This window comes from Scomber japonicus, chromosome 6 (genome assembly GCF_027409825.1).
Source record: "Scomber japonicus isolate fScoJap1 chromosome 6, fScoJap1.pri, whole genome shotgun sequence".
Classification (NCBI taxonomy): Eukaryota; Metazoa; Chordata; class Actinopteri; order Scombriformes; family Scombridae; genus Scomber; species Scomber japonicus.
In genome coordinates this window covers 7,847,703-7,869,398 of record NC_070583.1, presented here as the reverse complement: position 1 = coordinate 7,869,398, position 21,696 = coordinate 7,847,703, and the positions used below count along the sequence as shown (strand labels likewise).

Here is a 21,696-nt window from a genome sequence, read left to right as displayed (position 1 = left end):
TCTGTCAGTGTCTGAACACTGTGGTGGCTGCTCACAAATCTGATCAGTGGAGTGGAGTATTGAATAAGCATGTTCAATGGATGACATCCTTCCAACGCTGCAGCCTGTGTGACTTTCAGCTTCGAGCACGCTCAGTCAGCCTCTGCTGGAGACAAAAGTCCTCTCGCCTCCTTCCAGACACGACTCGACACAGGAGGGGAAATATAAGCAGAGCGGAGCAGGGAGCAGCAATCAGGTCAAGTGGTCTGATTGGTCGTCGTTCAAGTCGTCCTCCTCTACTCTCATTGGCTCGGTGGCTGCGGAGGAGTGTTGTGACTGGCTGGAGCAGGACAGTCTGGAGGAGCGGCTCTCTGTGTCGTCGTCATCCTCGTCCATCACTGCCTTCTGCCCCACCTGCTCTTTCCTCTGCTCCTCCTCCTCCTCCTCCCCTGTCCTCCTCCTCCTCCTCCCCCTCCCCACTTTCCTCTGCTCCTCCATGGTCCACATGCTCTCCTCTTCTTCCTCCTTCCCTTGCACCTCCCTATCAAAGTCCAGCAGCTCCTCCATCATGTCCTCTATCTCCATGTCTCCATCCAGTTCCTCTTCCACTTCTGACCGGAGGTCACCCATGCTCTCGGTGCGGTTTGTGTCATCGGTCTCCTCCTCCTCCCCAAGACCCCTCAGCCTCTCGGGTGGGTCGCTGGCCTGACTCTCTCCGAACTCCAGGATGGTGGGTAGGTTGCCCTGCTTTGGACAGCGCTTCCTCAGACTGACCAGGAAAGGCTGCGGCAGGGAGAAGATGTCCACATTGTTGCCAAGGTCAATCCATGTCACGCTGGGGAAACTGCCTGGATCCTATGAGAAAAAATATAAACACACTTTAATAACAAGATCATCATCACTAGTTGCTCATCTTATTTTAAGAGGATTACAGCAAACAAATGAGATAACTGTCAAAAAGATTGTCAGCCTCAACACACACTATTATGAGTAGATTTTTTCATCGCACTCCACCATTCTTGATAATACCATTGAATGGCAGGAAAGAAAAAACTTTTCAAATGATTTTAATGGACAAAGCTGACAAAATTCCATATTTTTCATACAGAAGTAATCTCATGAAAATACCAAAACCAACAATGTGTTAGTACAACTCTCAATACTTTTCAACTTCCTTCGACAACAAGCCTATTGGTATCTACTGAGGAAATTTTGAGAACTGTTGCTGTGTCTCAGATCTTGTACTTGTGTACTTACACTTAATATTCTGAGTGAATACGTGCGTTCACACTGAGAAGTATGGAAAAATTCAGTACACTGTAAGTACCCGGATGGTGCTCTCAAAATGGTCAAAAAGTTGAGTGTGGAAAAATTGACACTTCTCATTCTCAACATCTTCGCAATGCAGCTCAAGACGTTGTAACTACAGTGAACATGATCACCACTTTATACAAATGCATTATACATGTTTTTTGCACTAAACACCACCATACTGTTGTCACATATAAGTTATCAGTAGGTTTATTGGGTTAATTTAGCAGTCTGTAATGATTTGGTACTGTGAATGATAACGCAAATGCTAATGCTAGTTTACTAACACTAGCATTAACACTAGCTTGCTACTGCTAGCTTTCTAACACGCTAAACCTCATTTACACAGCATGTGTCTCAAACCAAAGATAGCTGTCTGCTGACTACATGGATAGGAACAGTGTTGGGGGTAACGAGTTACAAAGTAACGGATTACAGTAACGATATTACTTTTTTGTGTAACTAAGTAAAGTAACGCATTACACTAAAAATATCGGTAACTATACTACTTTACTAGACTATAGTAACGTGCTTTTCTGCGTTACCCTGCCTTGTTTGCCTGTGTGTAAAGTTCTGATCTGTTAAGTGGCGTGTGTGCATGCGCGTTGCTTGTGTGTGTGCTTGCCTGGGCAGTGCACTGTTGTCATGGAGATCGATTTGATTTGAGTGACGTCGCTGCCGGTGATAAGCAGGGAATTGGAGATGGAGATGGAGACGCTGGAGAAGGAGATAGGGGTTTTGGCCAGTGACGATATGCACATTACTTCCAGTTTATTTCTCGAAAAGACAAAAATATCCGTGTGAAATGCACTCTATGCCCTGGCGACAAGTGTTTTTCAACTGCTGCCACGTCAATGAGCAACCTGTCTAAGCATTTGTCAGCGCAGCATGGCAATACAAAACTTGTGGCCAAAGATCCTGCTCGTCGGTCATTTGAAGGAGTCACTGAGCAGCCGACCCCGCCTAAACAAGCTAAGCTTTTGTCAAGTCTTGGAGCGCAGCAGGTAACACAAAAAGAAATTAACAGGCTAGTTGCAGGGTTCATTGTAGAAGACATGCTTCCCCTGTCGACCATTGAATCGCCCAGGTTTAGAAAAATATTAGATAAAATACCCGCGACCCTGCATTTTCTGTTTCCTTTTTATGGGCTTAAGTGCATTTCTGTTTTATTTTATGGGATAAAGTGACCTTTATGTTTATATTTTTCTTTGACCACTTTCATTGACGCCTGTGTTTTGAAACTTGTGTGTTCATTGACCCCACTATAGCCTCCTTTAAGCTGTTATTTGTGGCTTTTACAGTGAGGCATATTTCTTTGTGAAGACAGGGATAGTGTTCTTTCATATGGTTTTACATGCCATTTTGTATACAATAAACACTATGTGGGCAGACTAAGTGATGTTTTTCCATGTATCTACACGGAAATAGGAAAGTAAAGTAATAAGTAGTGAAGTTACTTTTCAAATCCAGTAACTAGTAAAGTAATCTCATTACAATTTACAGAAGTAACTAGTAACTAGTAATGAATTACTTTTTTTGAGTAACTACCCCAACACTGGATAGGAAACAGTCGCAATCTTTTTATTGTGCAATGAACAGAATATTTTTTCATCCAGGTAGTTAAGAAGAGTCTAAGTGTCTTTAAATGATCTTCAGGGTATTTCAAACTGGACAGTTACATGAGAGTTTCTAATGGCAGTAATGCTAACACTTGCTAATTATCACAAGACACAAAGCACTGCTTAGGTTAATTAGAATGTCAATATTATTTGCAAGTATTTCATACAAACTGGACAAATTAAAGGCCAAGTATTATCCTTTAACAACTGGGCACTGTATTTTTTTTATTTTTAGAAACAGTCAAACAGGAATAAATGGTGTTTTTGATTGAGACTATTTTCAGCTGCACATTAACACACATTTTGTACGCTAGTGAGTATTTATGGCACCAGGAATTGTGTGTGTGTGTGTGTGTGTGTGTGTGTGTGTGTGTGTATGTGTGTGTGTGTGTGTTTGTGTGGGGTTGACTCAAAATAAACTACAGTGTGTGTTCATGGTAATGAAGGAACAGGTCATACTGTACAACTGTGTGTCTCACTGACATATTTTTAACAGCTTTCAGACAACAATGGAGCTCTATGACACGGTAAGATACATAAAGCTTTGGATACACACACAGAACTTATTAATAAATGTATTGTTTATTTTAGTGTATATTTTCTAGTATATTCAGACTTATTTAATGTCACTGCTAATCTGCTTCTGCTGTTTGGGTGGTGAGCTAATTATTTATTTAAAAAAGATTAATGTTCAAAGAGAAGTATATTTTGTTGGATGGGTTTACTCAACTGATATTTGTTCTTGCACATCAAACTGCTGCTTGTTTCTCCCACTCACACAGCACCACTCAGTCTTCCTCCCATTGGCCAAATTTAAATTTGCAAAATGACATCACAAATGATAAATACATGATTTTAATATGGTTTGAGGTTTTGCCATAGACAGTGAAATGGGTTAAAAGCTCATGGAAAAGTATGTCCTCTTCAGTAAGGAGAGATACCATCCTTTGCAACTAAAAGCAATAGGTCTTATTTGTTTACATCAATAGTGAGTTTCTGACCTTCAGGGCATCGGTCAGCTCCTTCAGAACAGCTCTGGTCAGTCTGTTTCCATTCAGTGCCAGGGTCTCCAGGTGAGGAAGAACAGCCAGAGTGGGTAGCAGCAGGAGGAACGCCTCGTCGGTCAGCTCGGTGAAGCCCAGCTCCAAGCTGATCACGTTGGAGGCGTGGCGCTGCAGGTGCGAGCACAGACGCTCCATGTCCCGAGCTGTCAGAGGGATACCGGACAGATCCAATGCACCAGTGGATGGTGAGGCCGACAGCACTGCCTTCAGGCTGCATACAAACACATGAAAAAAGCAAAAGTTGTAGACATTATACTGCTGTTTAAGTTGATACATTTTTTTCCTTTTTTGAAACTTCTGTGTTCTATGTATGTATTCTATACAGCAACATCCCACATTCTGCAACATTAACCACCTCCACCAATCACATAAAACTTCACACTTTTCAAAGTGACAAGGTGGAAACTTGATACTGTTTCTACTTCCATATTTGTGGCCCACTGACTGCGATTAATTCACTGTGAAGAGCACGGAAGTCACGACAGCTCCAGATCACACACAATGCATGAAGCGATGGGTTGTCTGTTTCTTGCTGTGAATGTTTGTTCTGATTAATGCACCCAGTTTAGAGCAGACCCTCTGAATATTATAAACCAACCCAAGAAACACTTCGAGCTGGTAATATTCTTAATATCCTTAATTATGGGCACAGTTCACAATAAAGTGTTATTTTCTCATCACCCTGTTGACATTCATTATTCTGAGCACTGATTGTATCTCTAACTCATTTTATAACGCATTTTCAGTCTATTTTTAGTTGTTCTTAATAATGTGAGTATGTGTGAATGAAAGTGTCAACATGTACTGTATGTTCATGTATGTTAAAACCTACTGCTTGTGTTATGTATTTAATTGTGGACATATAGGGTGTGTGGGGTGGGTTGGGAATTTAATGTGTGCTCTAAATGTTTGCAGTAATAGACATAACAATCCAAATTCAATGTCCACCTACTAGCTTGAAACAAATTAAAATCTCAGGTCTTCATAATCAGTCCTTAAAAGCCCATATGTGATGAAGAATAAACACAGAGACAAAGACAAATTAAGAACCCACACTGCACCGGATAATGTACACAGAGTATGCATTGTGTTTCAGCAGCTAATGGAAACTACATGAACACAGTACCCTTGAGAACTACAAATACTGCAGCTAAAGAGAGCTCTGGGGATGCACTGACAAAGACAGAAAGACACTAAGGGGATTTAGAGCTTAAGAAACTCAAGTTTGGGGAATGAAAAATGGTTGCCGTGAAGCAAAGGACTTAAAGCTATACTTTCCAACCACATGGTCCAAGCTAAAAATAAACACAGTGGGGTGCCTGGATTTGGCAGAGAATTAACCAGGGGTGTAGTTCATAAAAAAAGAAACAGTGAGATCAGAAGTTCAATTTTTCCAAGCTTACGAATGAAAACAATACTTGTAATAGACACTGGGCATGAGGGCCAATGCCAATTATCACCCACAAATAGCATACTCATGCAAAAGAGGTTTAGGGACACACACACAAAGTACATCATTTAGGATTAACCCACACACATCAAGTCTGTTTTACATTGACAGAACAAAAGCTGCGGCAAAGACCTACACCTCTGATCACAATACAGCTGGCCACAGGTTTACTGTAGTATTCAACAGTTAACATCAGCTGAATATATTTATCTATTCACATACCAGAATTTAAGCCAGAGGAGCCCACAGCAAAGGGGAAGATCCTGGGTCAAATTTAACCTTACAAAAATGTTTCCTCACTCTCCCAAGGGGTACTGGGAATGATCTGTCACTGTGCTATATTGGTGGTTTGGTTTTGGGGGGTAAAAGCATAGAACTGTCAACAAAACTGCCTGCCAATCTGATCACCAACATTGTTTGGCTCAGGCTTGTTGATTTTTTATATTATTTCACAATTAGCTTTGTTTAGATGTCGTAAATTGCATTGCAAAGGTCACATGCAAAATTGACATACTTGGGAATATACTGTCACTACATTGTAATCAAGAAGCAAAACAGGTTATGAACTTTAAGTCAGCGCTGTCATGGAGACAGCAGCCTCTTCATCACATTACAATCATTTGCTTAGTCCTCCACTCCTGTCTAATTACTAACCCCTCATCATGTAATTCCTTCAGTGTATTCTCATTTTTTTCCAGTCTCCTGGTTCTCCGCCCACCCGCACTCCTGCCCCTCACTAGCCCATTATCCTATACACCTGCTCTCAAGGCTAGTAGTTCACAGGCGTAAATAATACAATGAAGGATGGATGATTCAGGTTCAGGGTCCAAGCTCTTAATAACTACTAACTAGTTTCAAACTCAATCAATCAATTGACTAAATCTAATTCCATTATTAAAACTTAATAAATGTTTCATCTGGTAAACACTTCAGTAATGTGTAAATCCAATCACAAGCAACCAACTATGTGAACGGGAAGGAACCGTACCATTAGAAACAGTTTTAGTAGAAGATATAATACACTTCACTGGCAATACTCTGTAATATAGCACTTTGTTTTATTTATATCTGCATACCTGAAGAAATGTGTGTGTTTTAGAATTAGTAGTATTCATTCAATCTATAGTAAGAGGGAAATATCAGATTTAGTTAAGCTAACCAAAGGTATTTTGACATTTACATAAGGCTAACATCATAAAGTTATTATATATTACATTTTTTTCTGTGGAATGTAAAATGTTAGGCCAAAAATGTCAACCATATTCCACACTACCTCTTTCACTGCTCAGTCTATAGCATGAATGATTAGCAAGCTAAGTTCTAGTGCTTAGTTTTGTGAGTTGGTTCATTCAGCTATACGTATGCAACAGATTCAGCTGGCAGTTAGAGGGTATAAATGTTTAGTAATTGCTAAGAACTGTTTAGTGCAAATGGTTTCAATTTAATGACGCAAAATGCAAAATCTTCACTCAAGTTATAGCCTAGTTACAATGTAAGCTAGCCTAGTTATATAAACTTAGGAACAGCTGGGGGAACTGGCTCCTGCTGATATTGTTCATGTTGGCTCACTGTCACACTGTCATGACTTACTGGCATATTTAATTCGAACAGAGCCATCGTTAGTGTTATTAATAACACCTGTGCTTTTCCTACTGGGAGAATATAATATGTCTGTTGTGGAAAAGACCTGATTGGCCGTGCTAGAAAACGGGGGCTTGCCTACTAGCAAGGGCAGGGAAATCTGCTTGGAAATGCTGTGGTAAACTTTAAGTAATATAATCGATATTTGTATTGTGTGCTGTGAGAAGCATTGCTCATAGTGGTGAACTTATAGGGAATTATTTGACTTTGCAGCTCCCACGGCACAGGCTGTCACAGTGCTGGTCGGCTTCTGAAGCATATCCTGTCAGATCTATAGTGTCTCATAACCTTAAAGTGCTTCCAGACAGTGAGTGGTTGTTGTTGTCTGCTGCCAGGCAACATCATCTATATTTTGACTGATGGCAGCAGGCCACTCAACTACTTCTGATCCTACTAACAACCTGTACCATACACCACAGGCTGCTGCTGTCCACCTAGTATTATCTCATCATGTGCAGTACCGGGGAAAAGTCTGGACACACCATCCCATTCACTTGAATGAGAAAGTGAACATAATTTATACATGTTTTGCTAACTAGTGTCATATCATTTATTGGTTCATCAGACTTTGACATTCCTCCAAGCCTGTTGGACTTCATTGATATGTTTGTGCTATGCTGGTGAACAAAACAGAAATTTGGAAACTCAACTGGTGAAATCAGTTAATTTATGGTTTCTCCCAGTAGTTTCTGTGGTTGCCATGGTCACACTGGAAAAAGTACACCATCATCACCTCAGACAGCAGCAGCATATAGCTACAGTATGTGAGTTCATGAGGACAGAAACCACCCTCCCTCTTCTTGCTGTCAAATTCAGCTCAACTTAAGGCGATGTGTATATTACAAGACATGTTAAAATTATTCTAAATTACACTGTGCATGTACTTAAATTGACACTTTTTGTGGAGCTTTGAGCCACATCTTGTGGCCTTCACAGCTGTCATGGAGTTTGTTCTGTTGTCATGGAGATGGTTTAGTTGGACATTGTGATGAGCTTGCCAAATGTCAAATGTCAAATGCTACTTCCAAGATGTTTAAGACCTTTCGGACAACTATCCCGCCTCATATAATATGAAACCTTTAAAATCAAAACATGATGACAAATCAGTCGGTAGCAAGGTGGTTTGGGGATATTTAATAATATCAGTTTTGAAGTATGTGGAATTTGTGGAGCTCAGGATAGTCCACAAAGCTCAAGTCCCTCTACAACCTGACACACCACTTGTTGTATACCACCAAAAACTACACTGTATATGTTACTGTGTCACATGTGGTGACTTCAGCATGGTGGAATTCCGACTTGTTTGTTTGGCCCATATCCAAATTCCTTTTCCTTCTGACTCCAACTAACAAGATGACAACACAGGAAAGAGATGTTTGTGCTGGCTGACAGACAGTATATATATTTTTTCCAATCAACTCTGTGCAGCTGTTAGCCTTGACAAGACTGATAATATGTCAACAGTCTGGATAGTCATCATGTGATTTATGCCCCTTTCACATCACTTCTGTGTTTGTCTATTATAGACCTCCTACTCTGTGATGGGATTTGAAGAAATCTCTCAACAAGAATTCACAACCGGATATCTCAGGGGACCTCAAGATGTTCCTGCAATTTATTTCACAATTACTTAGATCTCAAGTATAAATGTTCCAAAAACAAAACTTTGGTCGAAGTCCCTAAAGCACTTAATGGTCAAAGCAGGAACCCTCGTAAAAAAGTTGAAAAGATATGTTTTATCTCAAATGATTTATCTAAAGTTACAAATCTACCCCTTTGTCATCTGTCAGCATCTACTATATTTTTTGCACATTAATCCAAACTGGCCAATAAAAAACAGTAATGACGTTTTCAAAGAATTTAATGTAATTAGGTTATTCCTGTTGCTTTGTTGTCATTGCCACTAACTTAATACATCTCCTGTGGGAAATCTGGATATTTCATTACCTGCAACAGCTGTTCCCTGTAACCTGGGATGCACTTGGAACCTCTCAGAAGGAAAAGGTCACATTTCAAAATGAAACATTAGCATTAAGTGGAAAAGAACAGTAACAATGTATGGGACAATGTGTTAACTGTAGAAATTGATGTTTTTTGGCTTACTGGGACAGCAGAACTAGCTGAAAGCTCAACACTGATCTATTCTCTTCACTTATCCCCGTCGCGCCGGTTGGCGCATAGGGCAGCAACAAAGTCCCTCCACTTCTGTCTGTCTTTAGCTGTCTTTGCAATGGTTCCCCAGCTCTGGTGGTGCTGTTGGAGTTCCTTCTCTATGGTCCTACGCCACGTCGTTTTAGGCCTCCCTTTCTTTCTTTTGCCTTCTGGGGTCCAATGGAGTGCGACTCTTGGGATAGCGTCGGCGTCCATCCTGAGGACATGGCCAATCCAGGACCATCTTCGCTTTGTGATTATATTGTACATGTTGTCTTGTTTGGTAATGTTGAGAAGTTTATTGTTTGAGATGGTGTTGGGCCAGAATATATGCAGGATTTTTCGCAGGCATGATGTGTGGAAGGTGGATAGTTTGCGTATGTCGCTTTCTGTGGTCTTCCAGCATTCTGCACCATACAGTAGCGTTGACAGTACACAACTTTGATATATTCTGAGTTTTGTTTTTGTTTTGGATTGGCTTGATTTCCATATTTGCTTAAGTTTTATGAAGGCTGTACGTGCTTTGTTGATCCGGTTTTTAATGTCTTGGTTTGTTCCTCCATCATGGTGGATGATACTTCCCAGGTAAGTGAAGTTGTCAGTATTTTCTAGGATCTGATCCTCAATTTTTATATGTGTTGGTGTATTGGTGTTGATAGCCATTATTTTAGTTTTATTGGTATTTATGGTTAGTCCAACTTGTTGACCATAGTGTTGTAATCTGTCTGTCTTTTCCTGCAGATGTGTGTGCGTATGCGATAGAAGGGCTAGGTCATCCGCAAAGTCAAGGTCTTCGATGCTGGAATGGAGGGTCCATCGAATCCCTCTTGACTTGTCTGCTGTTGCTTTTCTCATGACTCAGTCTATAGCAAGATTGAAGAGTAGCGCTGACATCACACATCCTTGGCGAACTCCGGATTCAACTAGAAAGCTGGTGGTGTTTGTTCCTACTGAGCATGTGAAGCTGTTATAGAATTGTTGTATAATGTTAACTATGTGGGAGGGAATTCCATAGCTTCTCACAATCTTCCAGAGGCTATCGCGATGGATGCTGTCGAAAGCCTTTTGGAAGTCTATGAAGTTTATGTATAGTTGTCTTTGCCATTCACTGCACTGCTACTGATCTATTACCACATTATAAAGTGGATATGGCGCATATGTTAACAAACCATTTTTCATTCAGAGTGCACAGAATATTTTGGAGTCCTGTTTCTGACCAACTGCCAAATATGAGTTAAATATTCATTTACACTTTAGCTCTGATTCCACTAATTTTGTCAGTGTACCTTTTGGTTGCTGATCAGTGTGTGCAATGGGATCATGAAAGCTTTTTCTCTGTCAACAGCTGCTTACTGCTGCTGCTGGAAATGATAAATGGGAAATGGACTGCACTTATATAGTGCCTTTCTACCATAACGCACAAAGTGCTTTACAATTTTTGCCTCTCATTCACCCATTCACTCACACACACACACACTCACACACACACACACACACACACACACACACACACACACACACAAACATGTGTCGATAGTAGCAGAGCAGCCATGCAAAGTGCTGACTAAACCATCTGGGGCCACTTGGGGTTCAGTGTTTTGCTCAAGGACATTTCGACACATGGACCAGCCACCAAACCTGCGCTTAGTGGAAGGCCCGCTCTACATCCCACGTCTGCCACGGCTGGTGGAAACAACATTAATGAAAGCTCTGAGGGTTAATCAAATCGGTAAAGATGTAGCTATAATATCAAAACAATAAGATGTTCAAAGTTATGTAAAGCTGGGGAAACTGTGGTTTGTTTCTAAAAGTGATCCCTTACATATTACACAGTCATTGAATCCACTGTTAATATAGAATATTGACTATAGTTTATATACTTTAAACAATGACATGAGGATATTTGTAATATTTTTACAGATTAACTAATGAGTCTGGGGCTGAGATATCATGGCAAAATGTTTCTGTGCAATGTTTCAATCAATCAGATCATTATCATACACAAAGCAGCACTAACAAACATTATGATATGTACATATAGTACTGTGCAAACGTTTTAGGCAGGTGTGAAAAAATGCTGTAAAATAAACTATTTTTATCAATTTACAAAATGCAAAGAGAGCAAACAAAAGAAAAGTCGAAATAAAACTGATATTTGGTGTTACTACCCTTTGCCTTCAAACCAACATCTATTCATCATTTTTTGTAGGATTATAGTCAGGTGTATAATCAACCAGTTATACCAAACAGGTGCTAATGATCATCAATTTCACATGTAGGTTGTAACACAGTCATTAACTAAAATAGAAACAGGGCGAGGAACAGCAAAACTCTATTACCAAGGTGAGGTTGTGGAAGACAAGTTTCCTGTCACAGGTCATACAGTATGGCAAGACTGAGCATGTGAGAAGATCTGTGGTTAGTTCTTAGTTCTGGACATCCTACCAGCTGTACCTAGAGGAATTGATACTGTTTTGAAGGTAAAGGTTGGTCACACCAAATATTGATTTGATTTAGATTTATCTTCTGTTCATTCACTGCATTGTGTTATTTGATGAAAATAAACTACACTTTAATTTTTGAAAGCATTCTTAGTTTACACCATTTTTTCACACTTGCCTACTTTTGCACAGTACTGTATATATTTTTCAGAATGATGGAAATCTGCAAAAGGTGTTTGTAATGGCAAGGGTTTGGGGCCCACAGACAGGTTAAGGTTAAACTATTGACTACATCAATATTGGTTTTGGTCTTTTTATGGAATTTGATGATGGTAAGAGAAATTTAAAACACCATTCATTTAGCTAAGTCTGCCACAATACATCAAAAACCAACATTTACTTAATATTTAAAATGTGTATCATTAATTACAAGTATAATAAATTGTATCACTCCTTTACAACATAACAGAAAGTAGTTCTTGCACTGTAATGTAGATGGAGGGTTCTACATGTAACAGTTGACAAGAAAATAAAGCTTTTGACCACCTGTTTTCACCCACTCAATATATGTACTATTAATATGTGTTTAATAAAAACTTTGAAAAGAGTCTAGTCTTCCAAGTAAATGCAAATGAACAGAGAAAACACCTCAAGGCTGATGAGGCTACCCCTCACTGTCTGGGTAAGTGGTCTCAAACCATTTCCCACAGAGGCCCTAGAGGTTTCTGCACCAACCCAACTCCACGCAATAGCCCATTTCCTCTCTGAGTGAAAGTGTGCTAATTAGTTAACACAGCTGGTGCATCTGTGCTCTTGGCTTTCCATTACACGTGGTTTGAAACCACTGATCTAATTGTTACGGCTCATATTCTCCTCCCATGCTCAGCTGGGGCTCCCCTCTCCCTGTACTGCTCTGTCTGTCTGGACTCTCCACTCAACAGGAAACACACACACAAAAGAGTTTGCATGAATCCAGAAAGTAAAATCACACACATCTCAACCTGTGGACTATCTCCAAATGCTGCCTTTCATCTCGTGTTGCCAGCACGATGGAAATGTTTGTGGACTTGTTTCCCATGCTTCACCCCTCCCCTCTGTCTATGTGAGGGAAATATGGCACTTTTTTTCCAACATCACTCTAGCCTGCTCACTCTAAGGCAATAAACAAAAAGAGGCAAGACTAGGAGTGAGCAAATAAAAAGCAGATGAGACTATGAGAGAGCACATGATGGCTTTGGCTTTGAACCAGAATCCCACGCTGTAAAAAGAGGGACATACCCCTGCTCTGAACAGAGGTCACCCACCCCTGTCTGAACAACAATCAGTGGGATGTTGGGAGGGAGAACTTGATATGAGACACAGATGTAAACTTTATATATATATATATTTTTTTTAATATAGATTTGTTTTGGCATAGACCTTGGCCTTTATTTAGCAGTAGACAGACAAGAAACATGGAAGAGAGAGAGGGGGGGGGTGTGTGACATGCAAGGACTTCCGGCCGGGATTCAAACCGGGGTCGGCTGCGTATGTGGCATGCGCTCTAACCACTTGACCAAACTTAATATTTTCACTACAAAACGTAACTGATTTGTTTGTTAATTTGTTAAGCCCATTTGTCTTCCTATACCTGTCCACCTTTTCTGTCTTAATGATAATGTTGGCAGAAAAAAATGGGTCCTTGATTTCAGACAAAATCAGATTTAGCTAGCTAATTAAAAAACGTTAACATCTTGTGAAAACTCTCTTGGGACATGGCTACATGACCGAAAAAAAAATGTACTGAATGGACCCCACACTGGTCTTATGCAGGGAAAAAGGATAATTATTTACAATATTTAAGCAGGAACACCATCTTTGTGCTTTATCGCTGTCAGATTTATGTAGTGTTGTTTGTTTAGCCATGCTAGCATGTGGTCGGTCAATAACTGAAATTGTTCAACAACAATTGGATGGATTGCCAGAAAATTTTGTATTGTATTGAATTTTTGTATTCTTTGGTCTGAACTGGGCTTAATAAATCTAAAAAGTCCTTCAGTGTGAATCCTTTATTGTGAATCCATGTGAGAAATTCAGAGAACTCGGGCGAAAAAGTAGAGAGTTTTGGCAGTCTGACCCTACTTCTTGAGGAGGCTGGAGAGGGCTCGATTTGGCACTCCAGGCCTCACCTCCTTTTACAGGTGTGTGTTGGAGAGCATCCACAAAACTGGCCCGCTGCCAGTAGGATTGTAAAGACTCTGCAGAAGATCATTGTGCACAGTCTGCCTGCCATCAGTGACATTTATACCAGCAGGTGCAGGAAAAAGGCCTTCTGTATTATGAAGAAGTCCTTGCACCCTGGACATGGACTGTTTGTCCGCTTCCCAGGAAGGAGACTACTCAGCCTCAGGTCCTGAACCACCAATTTATCGCTGTGAGAGACTGATAAGCTGTCACTGACTTCTCCTGTCTTTAGACTCCCCCAGAACTAACTACGCTGTCCCCCAACCAATATGAACACTGCAGTCACTTTACTATATCACTACTGTTTACATGGTTGCAAAGTATCTTGTGTACTGCATACACTTAGCCTTCTTGCTACTGCAACTATGACTTTCAGAAAGATTTATACTCTTAATTTTTAAAGTTTCCATTATTAGTACCTGGCATGTTTTCGTATTTATACTGCAATTTTGATATGCTGTTTCTTGTTTGTATTTGATACCTTATTACACTCTTAATTTCATTCTTTTACAACTACATGTGTTGAAATGACAATAAAAACCTTGAAATCCTTGAAGTTTAATGTTGCTAGTTTATGATACTTCCCCTAAAAAAAATTGACTTTAACAGTGTGAACTGCTTGGTGTTTAAAGTAAGCTAGTATTAAAGGTTGAATATGTAGAATATTTATTAAAAGCTATATATATTTTTTAAATAATACAGAATGAAAGTATTGCTTTTCCATAAAAAAAAAAAAAAGTAGTCTGAATTAATATTTTTGAATTTTTTTGTCGGGTTCGACAATGACGTTCTGACACGTTCTGTGTACATTGTACCAGCCAATTAGCGGCCGGAATTGCGGGTTGCCAGGGTTGTCTGTTGTTCCTGCGCAGCTACTGTAGGCTGGCACTGGGTGAAACACAGCCATGTTGGACTTACTAAAACCAGCGTTTTTTGCTCTCAAGTACAACTTTTCATCACAAAACTTCGAAGGTAAGACAGAATATCTGTTAGTCGCTGTAAATAAGTGGTTGTTTACCTTTGTATTCTTTGGCTGCTGGTTCACTGAGTTTTTAGCGCAATAATAGTGGTACTGTTGAACTCGCCAGGGTCTTAGCTTTCATATGAGATGCTATTTGTTTGTGTACCATGAAGTATCAAAACGGTAGCAATGGAAATTTGGAGAGTGGGTTGACTTTCTGACGCTATTCGGATTTTGATATTTGAACATTAATATGCTTGGTGTTTGAGTTGTGTTTGGTATGTGTAAAAATGACGTGCTTGTAGCGGAGTTTCTCCTATTTAATTTGATGTGAAGTATGACTGTATTGCTACATAATTAGGGGATCATCCCTATGTTCCCCGGGTCCTATGTTCTCCGCTTTGTATGTGACCGGGGAACATAGGGATGATCCCATCTACAGTTAGCCAGTTAGCTGAGTTAGCCGCCGAGTTAGCCGCTGAGTTAGCAGCCGAGTTAGCAGCCGAATTAGCAGCCGAGCTAGCAGTCAAGTTAGCCGCCGAGCTAGCCGCGATCAGGGAACATAGGTACGCTCCCCAGGTTTAACTGCTACTCCCACTGGTGTTACAATGTAATGTACCTCGGTGGTTTCAAGTCAGTTACAGTATGTTATGTATGTTCGATTCCTGTTTTCAAAATAAAAGCACCAACTCTATCATTATGGTTTTCTTAATAATAAAAGGCAACGGGTGTTTTATTTTGTGAAAATGACCGAAAGTGCGTTACTCGCTACGGCTAACTTGAGTGGCTCCGAATTCGCAGGAACAAAACTTTAAGCAGATGTTATTTGGACAAATAGGGTCACATTGTGGATCTAAATGGCTACTTTCCCGCCTAAAAAGGTTAGACATGTGGATAAAGTGGTCTAAAAAGGTTAGACATGTGGATAAAGTGGTATATTTACAGAGTTAGAGCTAAAATAAGATCCACTTCAGCCTGCTGATATCAGCTTGGGTAGGAACGAAATGCATTATGGGTTATCGTGTAGTTTACTGACTGGTCTGCTCACGCCGATCAGGCTACAGAAACAAGCAATCATTTTGAGTTGGGAGCTAGCTAGCTAATCAATTACACACCACTCAAAGAAAGACTTCCAGTCGAAGACTGGCTAACGTTAAATACTGTTGTAAAATTAATTGGTCGAAATTAGCCGTTACCCTGTATGATTCATCACTTGACATGGCACAGGCTGATCGATTGACACACTCGGCAATGAACCTGGCAACCCGACTGCTGGAATTATTTTTGGTTGTTGCGACTACGATCTCGAGACACTAGATGGCGGTGTTCTGCTCATTCTCCATATTCAACCTTTAACTTGGGAGGTAGGAGGGAGTGTTTCTAGAGTATGAAAGGACACTCCTTATTTGGAATATCCTGGCTTATAACAGAAAAGATGGTGCCCACCATAAGCTGCAAATCCTGGCTTCAAACTGGCTCCAGTGCAAACCATTTGCGTGGTGTAACACCTCAATACATCCATCTTTATATACAGTCTGTTGTTTTTCACCATTTCAAGGGCCATCATGCCAAATTAGACACATATTGCTGAATATCCTAAAGTTTGAGCTAAGGAAGTGATTAGTGCTCCCAAGTTGATATCTGACCTAATTGCCTCTAATTATCACATTGACAAAATAATATCTCATGAGTCATAAGCTACTCCTCCACTTACTCCTATAAATGTAGCCTGTGTTAAAGACACAAGGACTTTCATATCGCATCTCTGAAAATGCCACTTTTGTCTCACTGTGACACCTCGAGGCTTAACTGTGTTTCACCTCCATCCCTGTGTCATCCTCTCCCTGGCTGTTCCTGTCAGACTGTATCTCTCTATATCATCCATCCACATACACAACACAAATCCACGTGAGTACTTTCCTCTCCCTGCTTGATCTCTTCCTCTGAAAAATCTGATACCACCCACTTGTTTCCTGAAACAGACTCACAAGGTGAATCCAGGTCAAAGTGACTACATTTGTCCACCAGTGTCCTCTTCAGATGTGGAATGTGAATGAAGGAGATGATAGAGGCTAAGAAAATGATGCTACATTTATTTATTAGAGCAATGGTCTTAATAATCTGTGCATGGTTGAAGATTTTGTCTTTATTTCTGCTCTAACGACCTGCATGTGATTCTGCCTGATCCAGAGATCATTTATCACCCAGTCAGCTGGTGTGTGCACACGCTGAAGATGTCAGGTATCCTTCTGCCTTCTCTTTCCTCTCCTCTCACATTCGCTGACAGCACAGGTGAGAAAACACCCTGTCTTCAGGTTTACAAAAGTAGCATAGAGCAGGAGGAACATTTCTTAGACGTTAAGCAGGAAATGGTAAAGCACTATCCATCTGATTAAGCAGATTTCACATATTTCAAGAGAAATGACTGACTACTAAAATCAACTTGGATAAAAGATTTTTGTCTACTATTTATGCAAAGTCACCTTACCAGCAATCACAACAGCATCTCATTAAACTGATTAGGCCAAGTTCAAACACAGAGGAACGAGAAATAAGCTGCTGGAGTGCTCAGATAGAAGAACAGTTAGCATATACACGGATATCCATGACACTAATTGGACACCACTTGCCCAGATGCTTCATCAGCTCAAACACCAAAATCAGGTCTATTGTTCTCCCTTGTCCAGGTGACCTGTAACCCACATAACAGAGTGAGTTCCAGAATGAGAGGAAAAACAAAACAAAACGAGAAACAAATTAGAGACAATTGTCCATTTATTTTAACTCAGAGTAATGAGTATCATCTAAAAAAGAGGATCTTTGATATCTGTGAAAAGATTGACAAGCCAGTGTTGACCAATCAGTAACTCTTTTATGCAGAGAGTCCCGCCCCCTGCTCCTGTCTTGTGGGTGCCCATCTGTATTTCGTTCTTTCTTCCAGTCTGTATGGAAAGAGGAGCAAGAATGAATGGCGGAGCATTGTGAACGGAAAAGACAAGTTGGGTGACAAAACTGAGAAAATTGAAGACATAAGGCTTACGCTGTGTGATATTGAAGTCCACTTTTAGTCCGGTACTAGTAAAGTACTGCTAAAAACCGGCATTAGCATAGTCGCTAGCCGCAACGCTAGTAGCTCGAGCTAATAGCCATTTGGCTTTGTCTGTCTGTGCCTCCTTTCACGCGCTTTGGCCATACAGCTCCGTGGAGCAGGTGATTCAGCTAACTATAAGACTTTTCATTTATTATAATTCATTTATGGCGAGAGCTAATTTATTTATGAGTTTATGTTAAGTATTTGTGCTCTTCTTATATGCTTTTGGTTTTTAGAAACTGTTTTTTCTGAGCGCTGCCATTCTGTGTCAGTGTGCCCAGCCTTTAAAGTGAGATTGGTCAGAAATTCACATTTCTTTCCAAATGAATTTTCATGTAAATTTTGTATTCATTTGTATTTGTACCTTCATTGAGCTAATTGTATGCACTCATTTGTTTACTGTAAGCGGTGAGAAGCTATTTTGGTTACAAAAAATGAGTTATTTTCCATTTTTTGACTATCCAATGGGTAAAATATTAATTGTACTGTTGCATATTTTGTTTACTGAATTTTATATGTTAATATGTTAAAATTTAATGAAATTAAATTTTATGAAATTTCTCTGACAGTCTGTCGACAGATCAGTTTTTTTTGTTGTGTTGTTTTCTTGGATTTGGATCTTCCAGTGATGTTCATGGCGAGCCTTCCCACCTGGATCTAGAGTGGAAGAAACAGTATCACCAGATACTACCAGTGGCTACTGGACATATCCTAATTCTGCTACACCCTGTGGGGTGGTAGGCCGACTGCTGCAAAACCCTCTCACACTCAAGGGGCCATCCACACGGAGACGCTTTTTGGTTTAAACGCATATGTTTTGCATCGTTTTGGCCGATCATCCAAACGAATACTGTAAACGCATTGCCTGAAAACGAAGCTTTCTGAAACCTGGTCCCAGGGTGAAAAAATTTGCAAACGCAGCCCTTGAGTGTTCGTTTGGATGGTGAAGACGCATACCTGCGTTTTGATGATGTCATCGCCACACCCCTCGAGCTTAGCCTTCCACCTCTTATATCCCTCTTATAGCCTCTTCCTCTTTGTTTTTGGTGAATTTCTGAAACTGAAACAGCGCCGCCTATAGGCCTGGAATATGAAGTAGCATGTTGAGTCGTGTTGAGATGGATCCGTTTGTACGCAAATATTCTTTAAACGATGCCAGGGAAAACGCAGGGGAAAAGATTGTTTTGGTACGTGTGGACTTGGCCTCAGTCCCCCTGATCAACACACCCACACACACCCCCCATTGTTGTTGTACTCCAAGGGGCTGAACCATAGAAACCTCAGAAATTCTGGGAATTGAATATGAATTGGTTTTAGTTGTGTTGGACAAAGATAGAAATTGGGAGCTTTTTGCAAGATGTCACTAAACTAATGTGTGATGGGATGTTTTGCATGTTTGGTATTTTATTATTTTAAAAGGGAAGAAAAGTATAGCTGATGGGGAAAAAATGGTAGATACTTTGAGGGCATAATTCATAGATTGTTTTCTCTTCATAACCATTTTAACATTGTATTATCACGTGATGTGGAAGAATCACTTGTAGAGCAGAAATTGGAGCGGTATCACCTGATCCTGCAGCTCTACAGGGCTTTTTAGCTGCTTTTAGCTCATTGTTTCTGTTCTATAAGACATTTAGTATGGGTCAGCCTCTCCACTCTCATCAACCCCAATAGGCATAAAAGCTATGATAAACCCACTGTACACCACACCCCCAGCACCAAACAAAAGACAATGGCAACTAGCTGATTGTGTAGCTTTCAGCAGCTATTTTCTCAATTGATGGAAGCCAAAGCAAAGCTAAAACTTACATTAATATTTGATACACATGCATCAGGTTGCCAGAAACATGACTCCAAATAAATGCTTGCTCTGTGTCTGCTGAATTTGTAGGTAGGTAACTTTTTGTTAACACGTTCAAGCTGGAAATGTGACACAATTAAATTTACTCAAAAATGTATGTTTGTGAAGTTTAATTGATGGTAGTTTTCTAAAGTCACAGTTTGATTGACGTTGGATGGCACAAGCATTGGGTCATCTCTTTGATGGTTTTCTGCCCCTAGTGGCCAACAATTGATCACTATGCCCTTAAGAGCAGCATATTCTGAGCTGTCATTGCCACTAGAGGACCCCAGTGAGCAACTTTTTTGATGTCATGAACTCCATTTGAAATCATTGTAAACCAAACTATTCTCTTGAAGAAAAGTATTTATCACATTATCACAATCTTTGGTTAATATCTTTCTGCTAAATGAGGTGAAGCAGAAGCCAAAGTGTGACTGAAGCAGTTGGCTTCTGTTCATCTACAAATACACACTGGCAAACAATTGACAGTTGCTTGGTACAAAGCGTCTATCTGTGTCAGCTCAGTGGGTAATACCATTATTCACACAGCTAAGAGGTCACTCGTCCACTGGGAATAAACATGAGTCACATTGAGACGCAAACATGACGGTGTAGCAATTTTGGATGTTTTATCAATAAGCTCTCGTTAATAAACGGTCACCACATTTTGATAAATCAGTCAAATTTCTAAATCTGTCGTTCTACGATTCAATAGATCCCCTGTATCACTTCAAAAAATACACACACAATTTAGTGAATTTGATGGATTTTATTAAATACACACTACTAATAATTGATAAATAAATGTAATGAACTTGCAATACAATATGAATTCAACAGATTGTTCCTCAATATAGCGGCAGGAATGAAAGATGATGGTGAATGATTAATTTAAATAAAGGATGTGTAATTATGTGGAAACTAAGAAACGTTTAAGTTTTACTGATGTAACCCACATGGTTAGAAAGCCATTCAATTCATTTGCAGTGTGTGTTACCATGCCGCGCCACTCGGTGGCGCATCAGCCCCTTGCTCATTGCCAAGTGCACAGAGTTCACTCTTTCTTTCTGACCCGAGACACTTAGCAGAGAGCCACGGTACTACCAGCTGACGAGTTTCAGAATAAACGTGGTTCTGAGAATTCATGAGAGGAAGAATGTGCTGTGAAAAGAAAGATGCAGAAAGTCGTAAAGGAGAAAAAGTCAAGCCTGGTGTTGACAAGTGATACTGGGAAGAAAAGCTCCGGTAAGCATGGTGGCTAAATGCTAGAGGCTAAGCCTCGTGGTCGGCTTGTAATATATATTGTGTTGAAAATACTTGTGCTAAGTCCTTATTATAAAACCAGTCGGAGCTACGGGAATGTTTCCCAATGTTTGAAACTAATTTGGTGCTGTGTGTATCATTGTAAAGAGTAAAAAGTACATATAAAAAGATCGCTAATTTGAATGCTAACGCTAATCGCGAGTGGCGCTAAAGCTAAGCTAACAGATATCAGTATTTCTTTGATGTCAATGTGAGTGCTAGAGGTATGGCAAAGCTAATATGCTGATACTATGATTAAAAGAGAGTGGTAGAGACAATATGGTGATCATTTGAGTTGATGAAATCTCAGATTTTGGCATTTAATTGTTATTTTATGGTAATTGTGATGAGTTAGTGTTTTATTACACTTTGGTTGTTTAAAATGTTGATGTTGGGTTTAAAAAAAGTAATGTAATACTGTTATTTACATTTAAAAACTGTTTAAAAAGAAGTGCTACGGTTAAAAAGATTTTTTTTTAAAGATTTGAGAATATTGATTGGAAACATGTTCAAAAATATAAATAGTAATTGAAGAGTATAAATAAGATACTTTAAGTGAATAATTTAAGTTCATGATTAATAACTGTCATGGTGGAAAAAAATGCTTAATGCACTGTAAA

At 39.8% G+C, this 21,696-nt stretch overlaps 1 protein-coding gene across 1 annotated transcript in view; it reads right to left on the bottom strand.

Moving 5' to 3' along the window:
* Positions 1 to 231: 231 nt before the first annotated feature.
* The window catches only part of lrrc75a (leucine rich repeat containing 75A), a 72,073-nt gene continuing 50,608 nt past the window's right edge, over positions 232 to 21,696 (bottom strand). Inside the window, exons 4-5 of the mRNA XM_053321019.1 lie at positions 3,911 to 4,184; positions 232 to 834 (exon numbers count right to left, since the gene is read on the bottom strand). Of these exons, the coding sequence (XP_053176994.1) occupies positions 232 to 834; positions 3,911 to 4,184 (877 nt within the window). The remainder of the gene's footprint in view (positions 835 to 3,910; positions 4,185 to 21,696) is intronic.